Genomic DNA, 26,578 nt, shown 5'->3' on the forward strand with positions numbered 1-26,578 from the left:
GAAAAATGTCAAACTCAACGAACAAATCGACAGAGGTGGCTGTATTGCTCTGTCTCATTCTATATGTATTTTGGATTTCCGTTTGTGTTTCATAATACATATCTTGGCAATGTGCTTGTGAATTTGTGTTTCGTCAAGTTTTATTTTTCCAACACACCACACAAACGGATGTCATAATACAAATCTTCCGATTTTGACAACTTGTCTTTACAATTTGTGTTTAATAATCGGGCCTAATAATGTCTAATAATCGAAACTTTATGAACGTTCAGCAATCATTCATAAGGTTCAGATTCATTGATAATTCATTACAATAAAAAAATAATTATATGACTATTACCTTACTATATTTGATATTTATTAATGTTATTTAATTTAATAATTACTTTTAAAACGATTAAAATATTAAAATGCTTAAACATTTCTTAGCCCACTGTTGGGGTAAAACTATGATATTAAAATTATAATCAATGTGCAAATTTATTTATTAACCTAATTCATCGCCCTTATAATAGTGCCTTTAAACTAAATGTAATTATGATTTAAATTGGCCAGAAACGTAGATTTCATAGACAATAAATACATGTCATATATTTAACCTAATTAAATATATTTTACATATTTTTTATTTTCTACTTTTGGAAATGGTACTCCAATTTAAGACTTCAAGAGTTTTTATGAACTTCTGTTGACTTTTTTTCATAAACTATGTATATTACTTGCTCTGTAATGGGATGGGATCCGAAGCCCCTTTGAGGGATAATACAGGCTCTCTCATCCAACTCCTATTCCGACACGTCCTCGTCGTGCAGAGTGGTAACATGTGTCATCACATATCCAAGCTTGGGTACACGGGCTTGACCCAACCCCTTGGGCGGATGGTGGCATATGGCGAACCAGGAGGGGGGTGGGTATCCCGGGAAACCGGTTGCCTGAACGTCGGGGGGCAACCCGACGCTAAACAAAACGGTCACGTGGGCGCGGGGCCAGTCACCCAGTCCCATGGAACAATCGACTACGGAAAGCAACAGGAAGTTACGAAACGGATTCAACGATATCGACCCTACGCAATGCCCCCGGACTACTCTAAAAATGGGCTCATGGAACGTACGCACTCTAAGCGAAGCCGGAGCCTTGAAAAAACTTGATGACGCCCTAGCCACACTGAGCATGGACCTCGTAGCTCTACAAGAGATTCGGTGGCTAGGGAACGGTGTGCAGAACAGGCGTGGTAAGCATTGCTACGACATTTACTACAGCTGCCACGACCGCCACCGCGTGCTCGGAACGGGTTTCGCCGTAGGTCCCCGGTTGAAACCCGCAATCATGGATTTCAAGGCTATAAACGATAGGCTATGCACCCTGCGCATGCGAGGCAAATTCTTCAATATAAGCCTCATAAACGTTCACGCCCCTACCGCAGGTAAAGAGGAAGAGGAGAAGGACCTTTTTTACGGCCGCCTCGCTAGAATCGTAGATGCGTGCCCCAGGCATGACCTCAAAATCATCCTGGGGGACTTCAACGCAAAAGTCGGTAGGGAGCCAATGTACCGCCAATACACTGGCTGTCACAGTCTGCATGAGCACAGTAACGATAATGGTAGTAGATTGGTCCAGTTCGCCGCAGTGAACAATCTGGTTGTAGGAAGTACCAAATTTGCGCGGAGGGACATCCACAAAATGACGTGGGCGCACCCGGATGGCGAATCCTTCAACCAGATCGACCACGTGTTAATAAGCCGCCGACGAAAGTCGAGTCTGTTAAATGTCAGAACATATCGAGGAGCCAATATCGATTCCGATCACTACTTGGTTGGCTTAGTGATACGTTGTAGAATCGCCCGCCCCCGCGCCAATGGGGGTGGAGAAAACACGCAGCCTCGGCTCAACACGGACTCTCTAAGGGACATTACTGTCCAACAGGAATTCAAAGCCGCTTTAGACGAGTCTCTACTACCAGAAAACAGTTATGAAACTACGAGCGAGAGGTGGAACGCTCTAAAAACAAAAATAATAAACTGTGCAAGAAATATACTCCCACCACGTCGTGGCAACACCAAATCTGGCTGGTTCGACGATGAATGCAGACAACCCAAATAGCCAGAATTGCTTAAGCAGCTCATTTTGGCACGCTAAAGATCGCTGCTCTAATTCGCCTTTTGCAGTAGATAAACAGCATCAAAGTTCTATGTGGGTCTTTCAAACAGCGCCTAAGCAGCTTCCTTATGCCACGATTCCAGGGATTATTTTTCTGTGTGTTTTATTTTCAAGCAAGCGTCATCGATGAAATAAACAACCAGATTTGTTTCGTTTAAACACATATGTATATTTTTAAAACTTTTGTATTGATGAATTACACAAAATTTTACACAATTTACTGATAATTCACAATCACTTCACTCAATATTCCTTCTTTAATTAACTTATCTAACTTGTACAGCAGCAATGAGATGATTGACGGCGTCTCTCTTTGACACTTTGACAAGATCCACCTTGTACCGATGCCATGCATTAAAAAGCTATAAAGTTCCACCAAGTTCGATACACACTCTTAACAAGCCTTAAAGTTCTATCATGAACCCTACACATAGTGCTAATCAGCCGCAAAGTTCCAAAGAGTACCATGTGCCTGTTAAAAAGCTCCATAGTTCCACAAAGTACCGTCTATCTCTTAATCAGCCACAAAGTACGACATCGGAACGATTTTTCGTTAAACAGCCCTAAATCAGCTATAAAGTACGAGCTGGCTATTTGGGAAGTGACCGAACGTAAGAATACTGCATACCGAGCAATGCAGCAACGGCATAGAACGCGGGCATGCGCAGAGGAATATTCACGGCTCAGACGCGAAGAGAAAAGAGTTCACCGCTCCAAGAAGCATGCTTTGGAAGAGCAAAACATGCGGGAACTCGAGCAAACCAGAGAGGCGTACGGACCGACACGAAAGTTTTACCAAGCGATAGCAGGTCACCGAAACAACGTTGTACCTAAGGTAACCTGCTGTCGCAACAAGGATGGAGATCTGGTCAGTAACCAGCCAGAGGTCCTCTCGCGGTGGGCTCAGTACTTTGATGAACTACTCAATGACCAGTTTAGCGAACAGCTAGAAGCGCCACTGGCAGATGGTGACATGCTACTGCCACCTAGCATAGAAGAAACACGAAAGGCTATCCGTCGGCTGAAAAATAACAAGGCACCCGGAACCGACGGAATTGCAGCCGAACTGGTCAAGAATGGAGGTGCACGACTAGAAAACGAGATTCATCAAATTGTTACTGAGGTGTGGGATAGCGAATCGATGCCTTGTGATTGGAATCTCGGCATCATCTACCCCATATACAAGAAGGGAGATAGGTTGGACTGCAACAACTACAGGGGTATTACGGTGTTGAATACCGCCTATAAAATATTCTCCCTGATCCTTCAGGATCGCCTTGTCCCGCACGTCGAAGAGATAGTCGGAAACTATCAAAGAGGATTCCGAAACGGAAAATCTACCACTGATCAGATCTTCACCATGCGGCAGATCTTGGAGAAGATGGCTGAATACAGACACGACACATACCATCTCTTCATTGACTTCAAAGCCGCATATGATAGTATAGCCAGGGTAAAACTTTATGACGCTATGAGCTCTTTTGGAATCCCGGCCAAACTGATAAGGCTAGTTAGAATGACTATGACCAACGTCACATGCCAGGTGAGGGTGGATGGAAAACTCTCAGGACCTTTTGCTACCACCAAGGGTCTGCGCCAGGGGGACGGGCTTGCTTGTCTCTTATTCAACCTGGCGCTAGAGAGGGCCATCCGTGACTCGAGGGTGGAGACTACGGGAACCATCTTCTATAAGTCAACCCAGATCCTGGCATACGCTGATGATATAGACATCATTGGTCTGCGGCTCTCCTATGTAGCAGAAGCCTACCAAGGGATCGAGCAGGCGGCAGAGAGCCTCGGATTGCAGATAAACGAGGCAAAGACCAAACTGATGGTGGCAACATCAGCGGGCCCACCAACAAATCAGAATCTACGTAGGCGTGACGTGCAGATAGGTGAACGCACTTTTGAAGTCGTCCCACAATTCACCTATCTTGGGTCAAAGGTCAGCAACGACAACAGCATGGAAGCTGAGTTGCGCGCAAGGATGCTGGCTGCCAACCGGTCATTCTACAGCCTGAAAAATAAGTTCACCTCAAAGAACCTGTCGCGACGGACGAAGCTGGGACTATATAGTACCTATATAGTACCAGTACTCACATACGCCTCTGAGACATGGACACTGTCCAAATCTGACGAAACCCTCTTAGCCGTGTTCGAGAGGAAGATGCTCAGAAGGATACTTGGCCCCGTATGTGTGGAAGGACAATGGAGGAGCCGCTATAATGACGAGCTATACGAGATGTACGGCGACCTCACTGTCGTACAGCGTATAAAGCTCGCCAGGCTCCGGTGGGCTGGCCATGTTATACGCATGGAAACGGACGACCCAGCCCGTAAAGTTTTTTTAGGCCGTCCACAAGGACAGAGGAGGCGTGGTAGGCCCAAATTGAGGTGGCAAGATGGCGTGGAGGCGTCCGCCATTAAGGCCGGGATAACGGACTGGCAGACGAAGGCGCGAGACTGTGAGCGGTTTCGGACACTCCTGAGGCAGGCCAAGACCGCAAAGCGGTTGTAGTGCCGGATAATTCTAATTCTATTTATATTACTTGTGTTTCAGAATTAAATTTCCTTGATATTGGTTAATCTTAAAACATAAAACTTTTATTTTCATCGCAGTTTTAAATATTTTTTATTTGAAAAATAGACTCTGGTCGGTCGCATGGATAACAAAACTAGAATAAAAATTTTGCTTGGGAATGTTTCAAGGCATGTAACGCTTCTCCTATGTAACGTAGAAGGCTGAGCCTTACTTTTACCGTTCAATTAGACATACAGCGACAACGTCGCGCGCGACGAAAAAAAGCTCAAAATTTCACTCTGTGTAGATCAAAGTAGCTCATTTGACTCAGTCATCCAACTTGTTTTATATTTTAAAACACACAAAAATAGGTTAAAATGTGTTCAAATCTAATTTTTTGTGTTTGGCATTAATCTGGCTTGTAAAAAACTAGATAATTCGATTATTTCGGATGAATCAAAATTGTCGCGCGTGACGAGTAGCTCTGTTTGCAAAATTGAGCTACTTTTTGTAGCGCGCGACGTTGGCGCTGTATGTCTATTTGGATGGTTATCCGTTACGCTAGCGTTACGCGTAACGCCTGTTTATCTCAAACCCAAGCACGTTATTTGAACGCCTGTTTTAACCGTCGTAGATGAGCAAATTAATAGAAAATAATGTCTAATAATCCAAACCTTATGAATGTTCAGCAATCATTGATCATTGATAATACATTAAAATAAAAAAAAATATTTATTTGGCTATTACCTTACTATTTTTGATATTAAGTAATGTTATAGCAATTTTAATAACTACTTTTAAAATAATTTAAATATTAAAATACTTATACATTTCTAAGCCTTGGCATATTGGTAGAACTATGATATTGAAATTATAATCATTGTGTAAATTTATTTATTAACCTAATTCATCACCCTTTAGCCTTTAAACTAAATGTAATTATGATTAAAAATGACCAGAAACGTAGATTTCATAGACAATAAATACATGTCATATACAGGCGGTCCCCGAGATACACGGTACCTCTTATACGCGGATTCGGAGATATGTTTGCAAAATTGAGCTACTTTTTGTCGCTGTATGTCTATTAGGACGGTAACGCTAGCGTAACGTAGAGGGCTGAGCCTTAGGCTGCGCTCTGGCACCAATCGAACACGACATCCGACTCGAACAAACCCATATAATCATATGGAGGCCCTACTAGCAATGAGAATGAAAAAGTGTGCGACTTTCAGGCGTGGGGCATGTAGAAGCATGGGGAGACGGTTGGAAATACGCGGAATTACGCGGAGGCGCGAGCGTGTTTTGGTTTCTACACAGTTTTTGCACTCACACAATTACACATGTGTAAATGTATGCGTTCACTTTCAGCCTGCGCGCTCAGTTTGGTTTTCTCGCAGCGGCATGCGGGTATCGGTGTCTCGCTCGCACTAGTGCAGCGAGTGTTCTTCTGTGCGCTCCCTTTCTTGCCACCACACGAAATCGCCAGTTCAGCTCGAGCGTTCGCCGTGAAAGGCCGCGCGCGTGTTAGCCTAAGTCCCGGGCGATCGAAGATTCGCTAAGTGTTGTGCACATTGAAATGAAGCTGCGCTTATCTTTCATCATTTATCTTAAATGTGTGATTTGCGCTGCTTCATTTCATTTTTTTTTGCTGTAATGAATACCAACAACGGGATCCACGCAGTTAGACGGCTATTTTAAATAAGATGATTTTTTAATATAAATAATGTGTGTGATTTTATAGCCGGTCTCGTAGTACAGTCGTCAACTCGTACGACTTAACAACATGCCCGTCATGGATTCAAGCCCCAAATGGACCGTGCCGCCATACGTAGGACTGACTATCCTGCTATGGGGGGATCAATAAGTCACTGAAAGCCAAAACCCACAAGTAGTGTGGTACAGGGCAGGCCTTGACTGGCAACGGTTGTTGAGCCAAAAGAAGAAGAAGAAGTGTGATTTTGTGGCAAGATTGTGTGAAGCTATTTGGGAAAATGCCCCTTTATTTGCAATAAAAGTGATAAAATATAAACCAAGTTTAATGTGTTGAAGTTTTTGTTTTAATTCGGGTGCACCAAGTCCGAATGAAGGGAAGCGCACAGCGTGATACGAAAAAAACGAGCGGGAGGGGGTGTCAGTCCAGCACAGCACAATTCGCTGGAATCAAGTGGGAGGGGGTACCAGCTCAGCGCAGCGCAAGCCGAAAGAAACGGGAAGGAAGGGGTATGATGAAACAGCGCGAGCGAGCGTTCTTTACAGCGAGAGCGCCTCGTGTATTTTAGAGGCAAGCAAGAGAGCGCATTCTCTCCGTGGTAGCGCTCCATCCGCCATTTTTAATTTCGAGCCCAAAACAACGGACTTCGGATCCGATCTTGGGCCGGGCCCCCACCGCATGTTTCTACCTACCCCTCGCCTGAAAATTTCGTTCTCTTTGTCTGTCGGGGGTGCACTGTCAGACACAAACAAACAAACAAGACAAACATGTCAAATCCCATACATTTTTCATGTTCGATGTCGTGTTCGATTGGTGCTAGAGCGCCGGGTTACTTTTACCGCGTAAGGCCCGTGTCTGTGCTCCATCGCATGCGATTTTATCGCACGTGCTGTCAAACGCTTTTTCGTATAATATTGCGATTATTTGGATGATTTTAATAATATAACGATTATGAAAAATTAAGTTGAGATTGTTCCTACAAAACACCACACATTTAGTTTGACCGATAAAATCGGATGCGGCGTCCGACGAAATCAATTTTTTTTGATTCCGTCGTACGACGAAATCGCACGTCCGACGTTATCTGTCAAATCCCATATAAAATTTTGACAGGCCTTCCGATAAAATCGCATCCGATGGAGCACAGACACGGGCCTAAGAGAGCGGTACTTGTTCCGACGCAATGCGTTGCGATTTTGCCAAAATGTATGGGATTTGACAGACGCGTGCGTTAACGACGCCCGACGCAGCGTCAAAGTAGAAAAATTTCTATTCCGACGCACGACGTGATGCGTCTGTCAAAATAATTTAACCATATCGGGTGAAAATCGATATTTTTTTTACGTTAAATTGTTTCGGGCGCAATTTTGCTTGTAATTGGACTACTAAATAATTTTATAAACAAAACAAAATAAATGTAGAGAAAATAATTGCGTAATTTCTGCAAAACAGGTGTGTGCGGGTCAGTATACAATACAGGCGGTCCCCGAGTTACACGGTTAATGGGGACCGAAAACGGCCGTAAAAAACCGCGTATCTCGAATTTCCGCGTAAGTCGAATCTCGTGATTTCTAGCCAAAATATCACTAATTTTCGTGTAAATTTGCAACTAGGGGGTGGTTTTAGCCACTTAATCAATTATTTGATATGATTCTGAATGAAATAACAGTTTCAAACCTTTTGAAATAGTTTTTAACATCCGATCAAAACAGAAATTATTTGGCATTTTACAATAGATGTGTCAAATCAGTACAATTTGCTCAAAGAACTGTCAAATTTAGGAAACCGCGTATCTCTGAATCCGCGTATAAGGCCGCAAATACACGACGCGCGTTTTCCGCGCCCGCGTTCAAACGCGTATAACTCAAGTGTCAATTATGTCAACCTGTATATGTGTCAATAAAATGTCAACCCATGTCGATGTGTTTATTTACACTGTTTGAAAAGAGCGCTGTGTTTGGTTTGAGTTTGTTGTGTTGCTACTTCTAATTTCATTGTGAAAAATTACAGCGTTATGAACCGTGAACAAAAAGTGGCCACCTTGCGGCTTACAAATGCGTGGTCCACTTTCATTAAGTTACATATGGTGTCTCTTCGACAACCTCCACAAACCAGAGAATGGGCGCGCCCCATGCTTCTGGAAAGAAACTATCAAGCTAGTCGGTTGGTTAACACCATTATGGAGGAAGAATTGGATACCACCATTATAAATTTTATGAGGTTATCCAGAAATGATTTTAACTATCTGCTTGAGCAAATTACGCCAAAAATTAAAAAAATGGATACCAATATGCGCCCAAGTTTGTCACCAAGGGACATGCTTATTGTGACATTACGATATTTGGCTACGGGAGACCAATACAAGTCGCTTGAATACGCTTTTCGGGTAAGAATATTTTTTTAGGTTTTCAAACGTTTCAAAATAACTCATTAACCTATATTTGTTTTTAGATTTCTGCCCAAGCGATTTCTAAATTCGTACCTCAAGTATGTGATTGCCTTGTTGAAGTTTTAAGAAACTATGTGAAGGTAAGAAACAAAGGAGCATCATCTTATTTTCTATATTAGTTGCTTTCCATTGCCAGCTATAATGGTCTAGGGCAGGGGTCTCCAAACTTTTCAGTTCGCGGGCCGCATTGCTTCACAATCAATCTTGTTGAGGGCCATTTTGACGCTACCTTTAGAATGAGTGGAAGTTCAAATCTCGTTTTAATAAGAAAATATTATTGAAATATATCAAATTTCGGCAGCTTTCTTTTATTGAATCTTGATTGTCATCTTTCAGAAGTAAAGAAAATAATCTGTTAGAAAAGAAAGCTATTTAATTTAACTTTAACCCAGTCCTCGCGGGCCGCATTAAAGGCGCTTGAGGGCCGCATGCGGCCCGCGGGCCGTAGTTTGGAGACCCCTGGTCTAGGGTATTCGTCCACCGTATCCGTGTACAGTTGCGTTAATAGGCTTAGTAATGTTAGTTAATAATGGGTGGAAAAAGTCTCATCACCAACGGTGACAGTGATGAGCATAGTAACACGCCTAGACCAACAGATGGCAACACATTTCATGTGCTTTATCATACAACTCCACGGTAAATAAATTTAACAACCATCTAGACCGTAAAAAAAAACACTAAAAAAATAATATGAGTCTTGGGACGTACACTACCGCTACGGACGGATTCAATGATAGCAGCTATTAATTTGTAGCTCGCCTATAGTTCAGTTAACTGTAAATATTACTATTTCCTTTCCGCTGTTCCGTTGTATTAATTTGTCCTATGTTTATATAATGTTTCTTCGCTAAGTCTTTCATTAGATCCATGGTCTGTAGGTAACCTGATGATTTCTTTTCTGCATATCGCTTTCAACAATTGACTATCAGTTAGCCTTAAACACTTCCTCTTGCATCCTGATTGCGTCCTACTCTTTTTGTGTTTGGTTATAATATGACGGTGATAGTATAATTGAATCCAAAAAAAGTATTTTGATTGGCTTTCCTTGGTTCTTTAACCTGATTGTTGCGAAAATTGTGTGAAGCTGTTATTTTCATCTGGTGCTACTTTTTACATTTTTAATCTCCTCCTACCTAAGTTACCTACTATAGCATATCAGTTTTCTACTGATTCTACTGAATTTTATTTTCTAGATCAATAGTATACCATAAAAGAACCGTAAAATAAGCCTTATGGATTCAAGCCTCAAATTAAACGAGTCCCGGAAGATAGAACTATTCAATTAAGTCCCTGGTAATGAACCCATTATTGTATGAGATATGCATAGACTATTTACATGTATTAAGTAAATAATGAAGAAGAATATCGGTTAGGATGCATAACAGAATTATAGTTTTATTTTCGCTATTTTTTTGGTGTTAACATCACAGAATGAATGTATATGCTAAGTGTCAGCTGAAACATGCATGTACTGCGTGCTTGTGCTTTTCATTAACATGTTAACATATATCTCATTTATTCCATATCACATTTTTATCACATTTACATTTCATCATTTCACAGCTTATTTTGTGGTTTCCAACTTTTCTACTAAATGATCTTACCCCCACCACTCACCCCCCCCCCCCCCTCTCTCTCTCTCTCTCTCTCTCTCTCTCTCTCTCTCTCTCTATCTCTCCCTCTCTCTCTCTTTCTCTCCCTCCCTCTCTCTCTCTCCTTACTATCTCTCGTTCACTCTCTCTGTCTCTCTCTCTCTCTATCTCTCTCCTTACTATCTCTCGTTCACTCTCTCTGTCTCTCTCTTGTTGGCCTGCTTACGATAGAGAAAGTCGACGTGACATGGCCCAGTCAACAACAATTCTCCAGGATCCTCGGTCCCTGGCTGCAGCCTCCCATCCATGCAGACACCCGATCTCCCTCAGGTCTCGCTTCACTTAATCTAGCCAGCGAGAATGCTGCGCACGCCTGCGCCTCGTGGTAAGCAGGAGGTCGCTGTCGAAGACTTTCTTGGTGAGGCATGAGTCCGGCATTCTTTTCACATGCCCACATGCTTATAATTCCAGCCTTCGCCACCGTCAGGATGATCGCGGTTCATTCTTCTCCTCTAGATTATGCGTTGCTCAAACACTTCCAGAGCGTTTGCATCCTGGTAGCATTCTTAGAGATCTGCCGAAAACAATATTATAAGCAAGTTATGTATTTCCTAGCAAAACTGTTTGGCAGCTATCGATATGATTTACCGCTACTCTCTGCTTCTGCCTTTCCCTTTATTGTGCTCGGCGTCCTTGACGAGCCTCAAATCTCTCCTGTTGAATCTCTGCTACCCTACTCAACATCGTCGCAGTAAACTCCTCTTGCCGATCAGGCGACCAGCTACGAACGATGTTGCATATCGAATCTAAGTCATCCGGTGGTGCATTCAAACGATCGATTAGATTGTTAGTTGCCGATCCAATCGTTTTGATCACCTGCAACACATCCTCATTATAGGCTAAGTTGGCCTCTTGCCAACGTCTTTGCCTGTTACGCAACGTTCGAGCTGGTGGAGTTGTTGGGCGAGGAGGAGTAGGGTAGCGTGGAGGCGATCGGGACCTCGGTGATGTAGCACGGGACATTCCTGTGCGCTGCGTTCTACCACGGGACGGTCCAGCTACCGGCGACCCACCATCGTACGGTCCCGAGTAGTTCGTCCTACCACGGGACGGTCCAGCTACCGGCGACCTACCATCGTACGGTCCCGAGTAGTTGGACCTACCACGGGACGGTTCAGCAACCGGCGACCCACCATCGTACGGTTCTGGAAGCGGCGAGGCACTGTAGGACGGTGATGGCAGCGGTGACGGTGGAGCAGGAAATGGGGTAATAGCCTCGTCCAATACCTCTATTTCTAGGTGTGTTAGCTGAACGAATAATATGTATAATAATATAAATAATAATATCTAAATAAGAATATGATTTTTTTGTTCCTGTTTAAAAAAAAAATCTATCTCTTCTTCTTTTCACAGTTACCCACCAATTCGGACGAATGGATGAAAATTGTGCAGGGCTTTGAAGAAAAGTGGAATTTTCCCCATACACTCGGGGCGATTGACGGCAAACATGTTATGATAAAAGCTCCACCGCATAGCGGAACTGACTATTTTAACTATAGAAGGTTTTTTAGTGTTGTATTTTTAGGTGTGGTAGATTCTAACAGTAATTTTATATATGCAGATGTTGGCTCTAAAGGTAGAATATCAGACGGAGGAGTCTTTAGAAATTCTGTACTCTACAAAAAACTAGAAAGAAACGAGTGTGGTATTCCAAGCCCTGCACCGTTATACCAAGCATCCCGCATCCTTGTACCGTATATGTTTTTAGGAGATAAGGCTTTTCCGTTGACGCATTACTGCCTTAGACCGTTCAGTGGTTTAACGGAAAGAGGATCAGTCCAGCGCATTTTTAATATGCGACACTCGATTGCCAGGCGTCCTGTTGAAATGGCCTACGGAATCCATAGTGGCAGGTTTCGGGTGTTGAGAAAGCCTATCGAGCTTAGTGAGGAAAACGCTAAAAAGGTGATAATGGCCACTATATATTTGCATAATTTTATACGACGGGATGAAAATACTAGGAATCAAGATGCCAACCAATTTATATATAGGCAAGACGACAATCCAAATAAGCTTAGATTTAATGCAAATAGATCACGGCCCAATTTCAATATGATGGAAATTCGGATGCATATGGCAAATTATTTAGTAAATAATTGAAAATAGGAAAATTAATGAAATTAATAAAATTAATAAATTTATATTTGTGACAATCCTTGCCGAACACTAATACTACGAACTTACTCTGCTTACATAAAGTAAGGATTATTGCACTACTACCATTTAATGTATAAGTTGAATTTGTACAGTAATAAATGTAAGTCTTATCTCGCAACTCATCTCGTTCACCTCTCTTTCAAATAAACAATCAGTAAATCAAAAGAAAGCGCTAAATATTTAATAGTTTTTCTAATTTCGGATAGCTTGTAGCATACAATGCGCTTGAATACATTTGTAAAATTTGTGGAAAACAATATTATTAGTTTTATTATCTTTTTTACCATATACTATCGGTAATACGTTCGTTTAAATGATGTGAAGAGCTTATAGAATAATATAACCATAGACATAAAATAAAACATAAATAGTTTGAACTCGCTGATAGAACTTAGATTGCATGTCAACTATTAAACTTGTGCTTTTTCCATACAAAAACACAAATAAAATTATTGAGATGATATCAAAGTTCAACCAACGCGGACCGAATGTATATATTTACTTACGGTATTCAACGTTTTACCACAATCGGTTGTTCCATCGAGAAACCGCATCGCACTATAGGCAAACCAAGTGGGGTTGTCAACTTCATCAGCTCCTATAAATAATAAAATAATAAAATAAGTTTTTATAGCTCTGCTAAGTTACTTTCTGATAGTTCATACCAGAACCAGTTACCAGACTCTTGTTGTATGTTGATCGGCACTTTCTATATGTAGACTGGAGTGATGCCCACTTGTCCTTCAACACATTGACTGGCAATCCCACTTGGTCAGCTATGCTGCACCAATCGTCGTTCCGACGATTAATATCTTTGTAATCCTTGTGTTTCCGGTTCCAAATGGCTTCATGCCGGAACACAAGGTCTACAAACACAAGAGTAATTTCCTCACTCATATGGATGTTCTGAAAAGAAAATATTTTTGCAAGAAAATGTTGGTTCAGTTATGATTGTATTTTACGACGCATTGGAAAGTATTGTAGCATATCTGCATAAATAAGAAATCATTTCTCAAACACAATAAAAGCGCAGCGTAGGTAAAGATAATCAAACATTTAACAGTTGAAACTATTTATACATAGCACGCCAATGCAGGAGCAGTTTAAACAGTATAACCTACAAGAGTTATAAAAGTCAACATTCATGCTAACAAAAGATAAAAAGATAAAAATGATAACTTTGAAACATACAACCATCAATGAGCATAAATAAAACCATCACGTATCTTAAGGCAAGGCCTCTTTGCCAAGGTAAGACCTAAGCTCTTCTAGTAAGGAAATTTTTAATGAAGTATATATTCGCCTGGTAGATCCATTGCAGGATCAAACTAGGCAGTGATGAAAAGTTTTCGCAAAGTTTAAGTTAGGCTTATACCAGTTAAATGCTAATTTTCCTCAAAAGGTGTTCGAAAGCCACTGTGACCAATGAGTGTAGCTTGGAGCAAGGTAGTGGTAATCGCTCTTGCGGGCGTGCATGTGGAAAAATCAAAATTGTTTGATTCTGCGCTAATGAAATACATGCCGGCGGAGGACAAATAAAAAATTATACGCGACCATGGTGATATGACGGGTCGCAAGTACCAACAACACAGACGTGGCTATCTCGGTTCGCTGGAGTAGATGCCACAAGCCCTAATGAAGCTGCTTGAGAACATATCATGGGAAACGATTAGCGATGAACCCGTGCTGTATCACATTTTGGTGATTGTAAACCAATCTTGGCTCGCAAAACCTCGCAATCGTACACTTTGCCGTCTTTTTCCCCGTCTAGATCGATCTCAATCGCTTCCAGATGATCAACATACAATAGCATACAGCGTAATCAAGCGGTGGTTTTTCGTCATCGAAAAATTCATACTGTATTTGTATACATACCTTCTTCCTCTTTTTTTTGTCCGGCATATAATCTAAAAATAGAAAACTGGGGTTATATATCTTCAAATATACATTCTATCACTCCTTTATTACCCATTTTTGTGTTTTTATCGTAAATTTCACGCAAATACAACAAACAACGTTTTACCGGCCAAAATGTAAACAATGATGAAATGTCATTCGAACGCGCTACCGCGGAAACGCAGAAATGTTCATGGTGGACATCTCTGCGGAACTGTTCTACTGTTATACGCGTTTGAACGCGGGCGCGGAAAACGCGCGTCGTGTATTTGCGGCCTAAGAGGTACCATGTATCTCGGGGACCGCCTGTATGCAAAAAACGTAAACATGCTTTGCACTGTTTTGGGTACAACTGGAAAGGATTTTACAGTTTTTATTTAACATTATAATCAGTTGTAAAGCCTTTAAATAATAGGCATTATTGCTGTTTGTTAATGTTTTTCTTTGTAAAATGTGTTGACACATCCATGCAGAACGCAGCGAACAGATACCAGCTTGCGTCACGCAATGCGTTGCGATACACTGCGTCGGAACAAGTACCAAGCCCTAACGTAGAGGGCTGAGTTACTTTTACCCAAGGTGGATTAAGAATATCAGGTGGTGTATAAGGGTCTTTGGGGGGTCGCCATAGTTGAGGGACTTTACGTCATTTTAAAACCGTTAACCATTGGTTTCCGCACACAAAGCTTAGCAAATAGAATAGATTTCTTTGTTATTATGTGCATTTTTGTGTGTCTATTGATTAAATCGAAAAAATGAGATATATTAACAAAATATTTGATGATTTGTTTAAGCACGAAATTTAAAATCATGTGAGTAAGAGTTCTAATCTCACGTAGATTGTCCATGCGGTTCGTAGATAATGTTGAATTAATGTGAAAATTGAAAAAAAAATACGATTTCTTAGTTTTTATCATCAAAAATGTCGAAAACACAATGAATTATAGAATAAATTCATAGAATAACACAAAATAACACACTTTAATCGATGTTTTAATGTTAATAAGAACTCAATAAGTCCAAAATATATTTTTAAGGAATATTTAATCAAAAAAATGGGGTAGGGTAACTGTACCAGTTTTCGGCAGTATACCTATTTTCGGCATGGTAGCTAAAAGCGTGAAATTCTGCACAAATGTGGTAAAAAATTTCACAAAACACAATTTTGTAGTGAAAGTGTAATTATTTGATATTCACATACGAAGTTTCACACCATTTCATTACGTATTTTTCAAAATATCAAATAAATTGTGCTTTTTTTCGACAGCTTTGCTGTCAGCCAATGGTTCGGCAGGTTTTGTGATTAAGAGAATCAGAACAGTAAAATAATGAAAAAGTGGTGTGTATTAAAGATTTTATGCTTATTTAATTTATTCTAACTTGTTCGGAATTTTAAAATCACGATAAACAGGTTATTTTTCACTTTAAATGCTGCCGAAAATAGGTACACAGTAAATGTTCATTTTTGACAGCTCAATGTTGTGGGCTCCTGCCGAAACTCGGACCAATAACACACCTTGGATTTGGCTGAATATTTCTTTAAAAATTGATCAGAACACTACAATGCGTATATCGACACATAATATGACCTTTCTTGTACCAAATATCACCAATTTTACGACAAACAATGCACTAACTTAAGAGAAAAATAAATATTTGTAAGCCAATTCGCACCGTACGCTATGACCATCAACTGTCAATGGCTGCTCTGTTTAAACGTCGCATCAAAATGGCTGTCAAAACGGGCCAAAACAAGCAACATAAAATTATTAATTAAAGTGCTCTTTAACATCAGTATTAGGAAAGTAAGAGTGTAAAATTGCTTTAAACATTTTTTTGTACATATTTACATAGAAAATAACATTTTCTGACCCGTATTCGCGCAGCCGAAAATAGGAACACAACCTGCCGAAAATAGGAACAAACTGCCGAAAATAGGAACAAAAGCAATGTTTGCATTTTTACGAATATTTATGAAAAAGGGCTTTGATCCGGCAAATAAAAAAATAGTGTAACATATTATGATAGTTTATCAACCAGAATAACATCACTTTCATGAAAAATAATAAAAAATGTTTATTTGTGAGCAGTTTTTGTGAAACTGCTGCACTAGCGTGCCGAAAACTGGTACAGTTACCCTATATAAATCAAATGAACAAATTAAATAAATGTAAACAAAGTTTGAATCCTGGGGACCTTACGTCAAGTGACGAATTGTCAAAATACACTAGAGTCCACCACCTGATATTTTTAAATACACCTTGCTTTTATCCCAGATTTTCCTTATTTCTGGCCCTGTCAGCTCGCCGCCGCTCGTAAACCGCATACATTGTGCGAAATTCTGTTTACGCCAGAAATTTACGCCTCGTGTGTCGTCCGTATTACGCGAAACAAACAAAGAAGAATAGACCGCTCCTGTTTTCGAGTTTTTCGGGAAATATTCCAACCCCGCATTCGAAAACGAAACTAAGGAAAAGGAACTGGTTGGTAGTGCGGATTTCCGCAAGGATGTAGTTTTGGGTGACGCGCAAACTACACGGAGCGAAAATTTCATGTCCGAATATTCTTCTACTTCCACTCAAACGCACTATCAACAAGCTTAGAACGATTTGCCGAACTGTTCAACTCCAGTATGACGGGTGATTTGATCAATGAGCCGATTTTGGTGACCGGCAGCTACGACCACACGATACGGGTATGGCACCCGTACACAAGCCAATGTATACGAAACATGCAGCATGTAGACTCGGTAGGTAGCGTAGCTGGACTACTTTGCAATTATTTCATTTCATTTTCATTGCCACCCCCTCCCTCCCTCTCCACCACCTTTTGCACACAGCAAGTGAACGCGCTAGAGATTTCACCAAAGCGCAACATGCTGGTGGCGTGCGGTTACCAACACATCCGGCTGTACGATCTTAACTCGAACTATCCGAACGTCAACTTCGAGGGCGTGACGAAAAACGTGACGAGCGTTGGGTTCCAGGAGGACGGTAAGTGGATGTTTACTGGGGGCGAGGACGGTAAGGTGCGCATCTGGGACATGAATTCTCCCAGTCCGGCCTGCAAGCGTATCTTTGACTGCCAGAGCCCGGTCTACGCGGTCTGCCTACTGCCGAACCAGGTGGAGCTGCTGATGGCGCACCAGGGCGGAGGTATCTACCTGTGGGACGTTAAGTCCGACCAGCACGACCACCTGCTGCCCGAGGTGGAGTGCTCGATACTGGACGTGGCTGTCAGCCCGAACGGTATGTACATGGCGGCAATCAACAACAAGGGCAGCTGCTTCATCTGGACGCTGACGAGCTGGTCCGGTTTGTCCGACCAGGAGACGCAGCTGACCCGGTCCGAGGCGAAGCTGAAGATACAGGCGCACGACAAGTATGGACTGCGATGCAAGTTCAGCCCGGACTCTAACTATCTAGTGACGTGCTCGGGCGACGGCACGGCACGTGTATACCGCACCGACACGTGGACATTGCACGCGGAACTGCGCATCGAGCGGTACTGGATGTGGGACGCTGCGTTCAACAACGACTCAAAGTACCTGTTCACTGCCTCATCGGATAGTCTGGCCCGGCTGTGGCGCATCGACACCAAGACGGTTGAGCGCGAGTACACTGGACATCTGAAGGCGGTTACCGCGCTAGCGTTCCGGGATGAGCCAGTGCCCATCAGCACAACCGACGTCACCGGCACGGGGCTATCCTCCACCCACTAGGTTCGGGGGTGGGGCTGGAGCATCCTTTTCCTTCGTATTTTTTCTCGTTGTATATAATAAACCAAATAATATTAACTCGCTCCCGTTCCCTTAAAATGCATGTTGTGCCATGCAAAGCAAATAATTACATAGATAGTTTAGGAAAACAATAAAAAAATAAAGTGAAAATGCAAAAGATTTGCTTTGTTTTTTTAAACCTCTCACTGCCAATCAGTCATTACGATTGACAATTTACGCAGATCGAGCCCGAACGAACAAATTAAACGCGATTACAAAATACACGGTATGACTCCACTGATTGGAATGCGATTGCGTGCCAACTGTGTGAGTTCTTTGTGTTGTTTGCCCCACGGTGAATGTGATGAGTAAAAACGACACAGGAAAATAGTATTCACTAATCTTAGTGATACGAAAAGGAATGCATCGCAATGTCTTTGCTTAATTACTCGATGACTACCATGCCAGTGTTTCTTTCTGGTTTCAGTTCAACCATTGCAGCTGCCAACTAGTGAATCACCCAACTAAACAAGTGAAGCAAGGTTATACTGTAAAACATACTATATTTTTACGTGTATAGTAGTGATGGGAAAAATGAAGCTTTTGACAGAAACGATTCCGGCTAGCTCCGAAGTTTTCTGGAATCGATTTCAGATAGTAGGTCCGGAATCAGTTTCCGTTATCGGAATCGGATCCAGAATTGGTTCGACTCTGAAACCGACTCCGAAATCTCGGCTTCGGCTTCGAAACGGAGTTGGTTTTTGCGTATCCATAAGAATAGGCGTTTGGGTCCAATGATGCTACGTATTGATATCCGCAAAGAATCAAAATTTACTTGTAAAGGATTCATTCTCATGGAGATTTCCGGACTGATTTCGCTTCTAAAACTTTTTATTTCAATTCAAGAACTGATTCTCATTCCGGAGCTAATCCCATTTCTGGAGTCAATGGTGAATCCGTTACCGGGGCAAATTGCGATTCCCAGGTCAATTCCGATTCCGGAAGCGATTCTGATTCCGGAATCGAAATCCGATCCGGAATTGATTTCGATCACGGAATCGGAATCGGGTAGGTCCCATTCCGAGCTCCCACCACTAGTGTATAGCGCCTTTCGGGATGAGTATTTTTTTTACTTGTAACTAAACAAAATTCAACAATGACATTTACAACTTTTAGACATGCTATCAATTTGATTCAAATGAAAGTTTGATTTATTTTCGTACTTCTAGGACAAGCGAATGGAAGGCCTTCAGTGTTTACCATCATATTGTTTGGGTATTTTGTGAGCTTTAGTTTTTGACCTCATGTCTTAAGTGGTTCCTTGATATGAATTTGAATCACCAATTTAAAGAACCAGTGAGATCAATAGTTTCTTCAGTTTCCTCACCTCTTTCCTTGTGTCTTTGTGGATAGCCATGCACGAGACTGTCTTTGTATGTGATCGAATGTGATGTCTCAGGTGTAATCGAAAAGTAACTACCCGTGTATAACACGACCCCTTGAATCTGATTTTGGCCTTTTCCGACCTCAAAGTGGGTCGTTATACACGCCAAAGTACAATATTATCGGCTGCACACGTTTGTCGCTTCTCGTGCGCTTGGAAGCCAGTGACTCAGACGCTGGCCATCCCTATGCTCGTTACTAGCCTGCCCTATACATGCACTATTACCAATCGCCCCCTTCCCTTCCTACGCTTTTTATATAGCCTTCGTTTCACGCTCTAGCCAGGCGAGCGTCTCCAGATCGTTTGCTTCGCGTAGAAGAGGCCCAAGCGTATCGAGCACAGTTTGATGGTACGCATTCAAATGGTCGCGCTCCTTCGCAGTCAGCAGTGCGACATCAATCAGCCGCGTCTGGATCGGACACATGGTTATCGTGCGGAAGGTGAGTGCGCCGCGCCCATCAAAATTGGTACCCACGTTGGCCGTCACCACCTGCACGATGTCCTCGATGCGAATACCAAACTGGCCGTCCTTGTAGTAGCCGGGTTCTGTGAGCGAGAATGCTGTTACTACAACCTGCTCACCGCAATAAGTAGCCGTGCGTGCGTGCGTGCGTGCGTGCGTGCGTGCGTGCGTGCGTGCGTGCGTGCGTGCGCGTGTGTGTGTGTGTGTGTGTGTAGCTTACCATTGGAAAGGAACATGTTTTCCTCCAGCCCCGGATCGTTCGGCATCAAGCGAATACCGATACCCATCGGGCCTTCGTGCACGTTCAGGAAGTGACCGATGCCGTGCCCGGTGCCGTGCCCATAGTCCAATCCAATGTCCCACAGTGCCTTTCGCGCGATCGTATCCAAAAACTGACCCTTCACCTTGCGCGGGAAGATGGCCGTCCCGAGACTTATCTGCCCCTTGAGCACGTGCGTAAACGCCCGTATCTCTTCCGCCGTCGGCTGCCCGAAATGCATCGTGCGCGTTACATCCGTGGTGCCATCGCTTCGGTTTGCGGAAATATAAACGACAAACAAAATCGAGCAAATCATTACGTGAAGCTTCCCGCCAACCCTTCCAGCCGCTAACTTACAGATACTGAGCGCCGGAATCGCACAGGTAGAGCTCGTTCGCCGTGATGGGGCGGTTCGTTTCCGGCAGCGGATGGTAGTGAATGATGGACCCGTTTGGCCCGGACGCGCTGATCGTTGTGAAGCTCAGGCCTTGGTAGTGTGCCTGCCGGCTGCGCAGCTCCTCCAGTCGGGTCGCCCCACTAATCTCGTCCACCGGCGTGCCGTCACTCATGCAGCGCTCGAGCCACGCAAAGTACTGGCAGAGCGCCACTCCATCCCGCACGTGGCAGTCCCGAATGCCCTTTGCTTCCGTTTCGTTTTTGACCGCTTTCATCAGGTTGATCGGTGTGATGTCGTTCAGCCGCCGCTCCTCCGGCACGAGCGCGACCAGCGCGTAACTCGAGCCGGAGCTAATCCAAACCAACGGTCTGGTACCGCTGGGCGTGGCCGACGTCGAACTGTTGCCCGCCAGTTCCTGCAGCACCGCGTGCACCTCGTCGTATCCTCGCACCTCCACCGTGACACCGTTCGCGCGAAAGTGGTCTTCCACCTGTGGGCGCATCTGGGCCGGATCGATGAACAGGTACAGAGCGTCCGGCGTCACGATCACATACGCGAAGAAGACGGGATTGTAGTCGATGTCGGTGCCGCGCAGGTTCAGCAACCAGGCGATCTCGTCCAAAGCGCTCACCACCAGCACGGACGCCCGCTTGTCCGCGAGCTTCTCGCGCACCGTCGCCAGCTTCTGCGCAATCGTCGCACCGGTGAAAGTCGTGGCGAGCGGCAGCAAGGGATTGTGCGGAACGGCCGGCTGCTCCTTCCAGAGCAGATCGATCAGGTTCGGGACGACGGGCAGCAGGGTGCAGCCGGCCGTCTTGAGCGAGGTTTGCAGCGGCGTCCAGGCGGCGGCCGTGATCAGGTTCGCATCCACGCCGACTCGCGCACCGGGCTGGAGCGCTTTTGCGAGCCAGGCATCGATCGATGGCGTTGAGGGCTGGCCGTCCCGCATCAGCGTCCAGTTGGTGTCGAGCTGCTTTGTCGCCTGCTGGTAGTAGCGACCGTCCGTCCAGAGCAGAGCCTCACGTTCGGTAACCACTGCCGTACCTGCGCTACCGTCAAACCCGGACACGAACGCGCGTCGCTCGTCCCGCGCCGCCAGATATTCGCTCTGGTGCGCATCGTTCGACGGGATGATGTACGCGTTGATAGAGCCGAGATTGTTCGGCAGGTTCTTCATTAGATTCCGCAGGGCGGTCAGTACGTCGCCGGTCGGTTTCATCGTGGCCGGGCTGGAGTTGCTGGAACGAACCGGTACGTTATTCATAACGGTTGAAGTGTTATGTGTAGACTGACATCGTCTCGAACTGCATCACCTGCCTCCATCTCCATCGTGGGAGGTGTTGCCGGGTGGGTTGTAGGAAGGAGAGAGTAGGGGAAGAAAGCTATACAATTCAAGTGGCACACGGGTATCAGTTAGACACAGGCCCTCTGTCATGATGGATTACCCATTATACGCTATATACTCCACAATACTTCCACCATATCTTATCTGGCAGATGTAAAGGTTTCCTCCCCCGTTCGCTCACCCAGTCCACCAAAAGGGAGTCGCATACATACCCGCACAATTTCTAGAATGATAAGGCAGTTTTCTGTTTACGAGTAGTCGGGAGAGCTTTCCCTTTTCTGCAACTACAATCCGTTCTTCTCGTTAGCCACAGTGCAATTTGGTGGACGATAAGGATGCTTTGTTGAATGAAAAGTGCACGAACCCAACGGAGAGCAGCTACCAGAAAATGTACGATCATACACAAAAAAATAACATACAATAGTAAATAAAACTCCCAATCGCGCTGCCAGCAACGTCATGCGGGTGGACGGTGGGAAATAAGGTGATTTAAAAATATCAGGTAGTGGAAAAAAGCCTTTGGGGATCGCCTTAGTTGAAGGATTTTACGTCATTTTAAAACCGCTAACCAATGGATTCCGCACACAAAGCATAGCAAATATAATAGATTTCATGGTTATTACGTGCATTTTTGTATGATTTTATCGAAAAATGAGGTATATTAACGAAAGATTTGATGATATGTTTAATCATAAAATTTAAAATCATGTCAATAAGAATAAATCTTATTTAAATTGTTTATGTGTATCGCAGATAATGAAGAATAAAAGTGAAAATAGGAAAAATTAATGATTTCTTAGTTTTTATTCTCAAACATGTCGAAAACACAGCTAATTATACAATAAATTCACGAAAAACAGGAATTAGCACACTTTAATCTAAGTTTAAATGTTAAATAAGAGCCCACAAATATTTTTAAGGTAGGCCTATATAAATCAAATGAACAAATTTAATATATGTAAACAAAGTTTGAATCCTGGGGACCTTACGTCAAGCGACGAATTGTCAAAATGCTCTAGATTCCATCACCTGATATTTTTAATCCACCTTGGTAAGAAAGATTTCAACTTGGGGTTAAATAATTTCACACTATCTCATTAAGGCCTCGGTACACGGACTCGATAACTCGAGACGAAAACTCAAAAATCTGACATCTTTATACGGACGTCACACGAGGCGTAAACTCGAAAAGTTGACGCTTGATTTGTATGGGAGAGCGTAAACTTCCTGTCAAAAGATTATAGGGTTGTATGGCTGAAATTCAGTTTACGCCAAAGTTTACGCTTCGTGTGACGTCCGTATTACGTCAAAAAGATTTCGAGTCATTTATCTGCGTTAGGGCTAAGGACTGATTAGGAACGAGGTTAAACACCCAAATAGCCAAAATTGCTTAAGCAGCCAATTTTGGCATGCTTAACGATCGCTGCTTGTATTCGCCTTTTGCAGTAGATAAACAGCATCAAAGTTCCAGGTGGTCCTTCTAAATAGCGCCTAAGCACCCTACCCGCAAATTTCCGTTAAATGCCTTCTAATCGCCTTGTAATCGCCGGCGAATTGAAGGCGATCAGCAGTGCATTTAGCAGTAATTAAATGCCTTTGAAATATGTCAATGAAAAATTTCGCTTTTAATTTGAAATTTGAAATTGCAACTGTCAAAAGAAAAACCTTACAAGCGTCTTCAGCACTGCACTGTTGTAGTGTTCCCAGATATGAGCGTGAGATTCGATAGCACGATTTACGTGTTATGTTCTCTTGCGTTAAGCTCTGAGCTATTTCACCTTATTAAAGATGATCTACATTATTCGGTTGTTAAAGACCAACTCATTGAAAGGTGATAATATATCAAACTCATTTCGATAACTAAAATAAAAGGAAAAATGAGATACATATTTCTCCCATCCTGATAATGAACGGTGAACATAGTGTAATTATTATGTTTTTTTAAAAAGGTATTATTTTAATTTCGCTTCACATAAATTTTGTTTAAAGTAATTATAGTAAGAAAAAATTAATTTAAAAAGAAATAAACGCAGAAAAAAGATTATAAAAATCTGGATTTGAACACACGCTTTTTCGGTTCGGAACCAAAAGCGTTGTCACTGCTCTATTTGGCAGTTACATTGGTACAGGTGCAAATTCAGTATATAAACAAGCTAAGATGGCGGCAAGCTATCTGTTCTCCTTGAATCAAAAAGTTGAAAGATTTCGAAGAGAACCCGTTACAGCCGTGAAAGTTTCGGTTGAAATCTTTATTCGCCTTCTAAGGCGACTAAGGCCTTAAATGCCTTCTGAATGCCTTCAAAGCCGTTTAATGCTGGTAGGGCAGCTTCCTTATGATACGGTCACCGACAAACCGACATGACACTGGCGTTACAAAAGTGTCCCACACGAAAGTACTGTCATTTACCAGTGAGGCGAACACTTCTGTCAAAGTAAGCTCTGTTCACTGCTGCTTCGATGTAAACAACTTTTCTAAATACAAATGGCGAAGGAGGTGTGAGGCAAGATTTTGTGAGAATTATTGGACAAAACACCCAGGAAAATCATTTTATAAGTTTTCAAATCAATGCAAAAGATGTGAGAAGTACATAAAACAATACGCATTGGAATTTGCGAAGAAAAACAAAAAGGGGTTTTACCAGTTTCTTCTCTGTGTCAGTGTAGTAAGCGAATCATTATAGAGATGGCGCTACCCAAGCGCCACAGATTAAGCTTAAACGACTGGAAAATTGAATATCCATAGGAAAAAAATGAAAGCTTCACAGCTTCATTGGTTTGATCAATAGATGGCGTATTACAACTCATCATTATATTGCTATCCTTTTCTTGCAATGTGTTTCGACAAGTTTCATCTTATAATGACCTATATAGCCTTCTAACTTTCTGAGCAAAAATCTATGTGAATGGTCGTGTGGTCAGATACGTGGGTATCAACACCAACGACCATTACTCAAATCTCACTTGCTTCAGTACTGGTGGTTTTCGTTGGAGTTTAGTATTTAAACAATCGTATCGCCGTTCTAGTTCTAGCGATGCATAACTTCAATGCGAAACCATACAACAGTACAGAGGAAATGAGAAAGCTCTCCTCCAAGCGAGGAAGCTCCACAGGTTGGGTATCCCACAAACAGATGGCGCCACCAGCTTTTTTGCTATTTTTAGAATGCATGAGTCGTTTGGCGTCTGCTAAACGAAGTCTTTCTATATTCCGTTTAGGTAGAGAATTTGAGGCGTTTAGAAGCCGTTTAGTGGTCGTTTAGTGGATTTGTGGCACTTGGGTAGTGTTTAACGTATTTTCATTTGAAAAAAGGAGACAACTTTTGAAGCTCATTTTGTTCGTAGTGTCACGTCGGTTTGTCGGTGATACGGTGCCGGGGATTATTTTTCTTTGCGTTTTATTTTCAATCGTCATCGATGAAATAAACAACAGGATTTGTTTTGTTTGTGTGCATCCTTATATTTTTAAATCTTAAATATTTATAAACTACACGAAATGTATCACAATTAACTGTATATCCACAATCACTTCATTAAAAATCCCTTTTTCAATTAACATATCTAACTTGTGCAGCATAGATGATGATGGCATGAGACGATTGACGGCACCAGTCTTTGACACTTTGATAAGAGCCACCTCGTACCGATGTCATGCATTAAAAAGCTATAAAATTCCACCAAGTTCGGTACGCTTTCTTAACAAGCCTTCAAGTTCTATCATGAACCATACACATCTGGCTAAACAACCGCAAGGTTCCAAAGAGTACCGAGTGACTTAGTTCCACAAAGTACTTATTATTTCTTAGTCAGCCACACAGTACGACATCGGAATCTCAGATTGCGCATATATTTATCTGTGAAACGGATCGGTTTGATATATATATATATATATATCCCTACCCGCAAATTTCCGTTAAATGCCTTCTAATCGCCTTGTAATCGCCGGCGAATTGAAGGCGATCAGCAGTGCATTTAGCAGTAATTAAATGCCTTTGAAATATGTCAATGAAAAATTTCGCTTTTAATTTGAAATTTGAAATTGCAACTGTCAAAAGAAAACCTTACAAGTGTCTTCAACACTGCACTGTTGTAGTGTTGCCAGATACGAGCGTGAGATCCGATAGCACGATTTACGTGTTATGTTCTCTTGCGTTAAGCTCTGAGCTATTTCACGTTATTAAATATCCCAAATAGCCAGAATTGCTTAAGCAGCTCATTTTGGCACGCTAAAGATCGCTGCTCTAATTCGCCTTTTGCAGTAGATAAACAGCATCAAAGTTCTATGTGGGTCTTTCAAACAGCGCCTAAGCAGCTTCCTTATGTCACGATGCCAGGGATTATTTTTCTTTGTGTTTTATTTTCAAGCAAGCGTCATCGATGAAATAAACAACAAGATTTTACACAATTTA

At 42.6% G+C, this 26,578-nt stretch overlaps 4 protein-coding genes across 7 annotated transcripts; 2 read left to right on the forward strand and 2 right to left on the reverse strand.

Moving 5' to 3' along the window:
* The first annotated feature begins 8,364 nt into the window (after positions 1 to 8,364).
* On the forward strand, positions 8,365 to 12,929 carry LOC121596305 (putative nuclease HARBI1). Its single transcript, XM_041921133.1, has 3 exons — positions 8,365 to 8,778; positions 8,844 to 8,921; positions 11,847 to 12,929. Exons 1-3 carry the CDS (start codon positions 8,407 to 8,409, stop codon positions 12,591 to 12,593), a joined length of 1,197 nt encoding a protein of 398 aa, XP_041777067.1. The 5' UTR covers positions 8,365 to 8,406; the 3' UTR covers positions 12,594 to 12,929.
* Positions 12,930 to 12,941: 12 nt separating this feature from the next.
* Positions 12,942 to 15,055, reverse strand: LOC121596319. The gene is made up of 4 exons (XM_041921169.1): positions 14,619 to 15,055; positions 14,526 to 14,557; positions 13,316 to 13,556; positions 12,942 to 13,248 (listed from the first exon to the last, which is right to left on the reverse strand). Exons 1-4 carry the CDS (start codon positions 14,620 to 14,622, stop codon positions 13,121 to 13,123), a joined length of 405 nt encoding a protein of 134 aa, XP_041777103.1. The 5' UTR covers positions 14,623 to 15,055; the 3' UTR covers positions 12,942 to 13,120.
* A 1,767-nt stretch (positions 15,056 to 16,822) lies between these two features.
* Positions 16,823 to 18,444, forward strand: LOC121596312 (protein LST8 homolog). Of its 2 annotated transcripts, none has more exons than XM_041921156.1 (3): positions 16,823 to 17,029; positions 17,145 to 17,295; positions 17,386 to 18,444. In XM_041921156.1, the coding sequence occupies exons 2-3, from the start codon at positions 17,179 to 17,181 to the stop codon at positions 18,265 to 18,267; spliced, it is 999 nt and encodes a 332-aa protein (XP_041777090.1). In that variant the 5' UTR covers positions 16,823 to 17,029; positions 17,145 to 17,178; the 3' UTR covers positions 18,268 to 18,444. The 2 variants fall into 2 exon arrangements, with proteins under 2 accessions (XP_041777090.1, XP_041777081.1); XM_041921147.1 differs by having other exon boundaries at positions 17,150 to 17,295.
* Positions 18,445 to 19,426: 982 nt separating this feature from the next.
* Positions 19,427 to 22,794, reverse strand: LOC121594207 (xaa-Pro aminopeptidase ApepP). Of its 3 annotated transcripts, XM_041917268.1 has the most exons (5): positions 22,385 to 22,794; positions 22,121 to 22,150; positions 20,788 to 22,065; positions 20,392 to 20,699; positions 19,427 to 20,254 (listed from the first exon to the last, which is right to left on the reverse strand). In XM_041917268.1, the coding sequence occupies exons 2-5, from the start codon at positions 22,135 to 22,137 to the stop codon at positions 19,962 to 19,964; spliced, it is 1,896 nt and encodes a 631-aa protein (XP_041773202.1). In that variant the 5' UTR covers positions 22,138 to 22,150; positions 22,385 to 22,794; the 3' UTR covers positions 19,427 to 19,961. The 3 variants fall into 3 exon arrangements, with proteins under 3 accessions (XP_041773202.1, XP_041773209.1, XP_041773194.1); XM_041917275.1 differs by lacking the exon at positions 22,121 to 22,150 and having other exon boundaries at positions 22,385 to 22,792; XM_041917260.1 differs by lacking the exons at positions 22,121 to 22,150; positions 22,385 to 22,794 and having other exon boundaries at positions 20,788 to 22,114.
* Positions 22,795 to 26,578: the final 3,784 nt, after the last annotated feature.

Source organism: Anopheles merus, chromosome X (genome assembly GCF_017562075.2).
Source record: "Anopheles merus strain MAF chromosome X, AmerM5.1, whole genome shotgun sequence".
NCBI classification, from domain to species: Eukaryota; Metazoa; Arthropoda; class Insecta; order Diptera; family Culicidae; genus Anopheles; species Anopheles merus.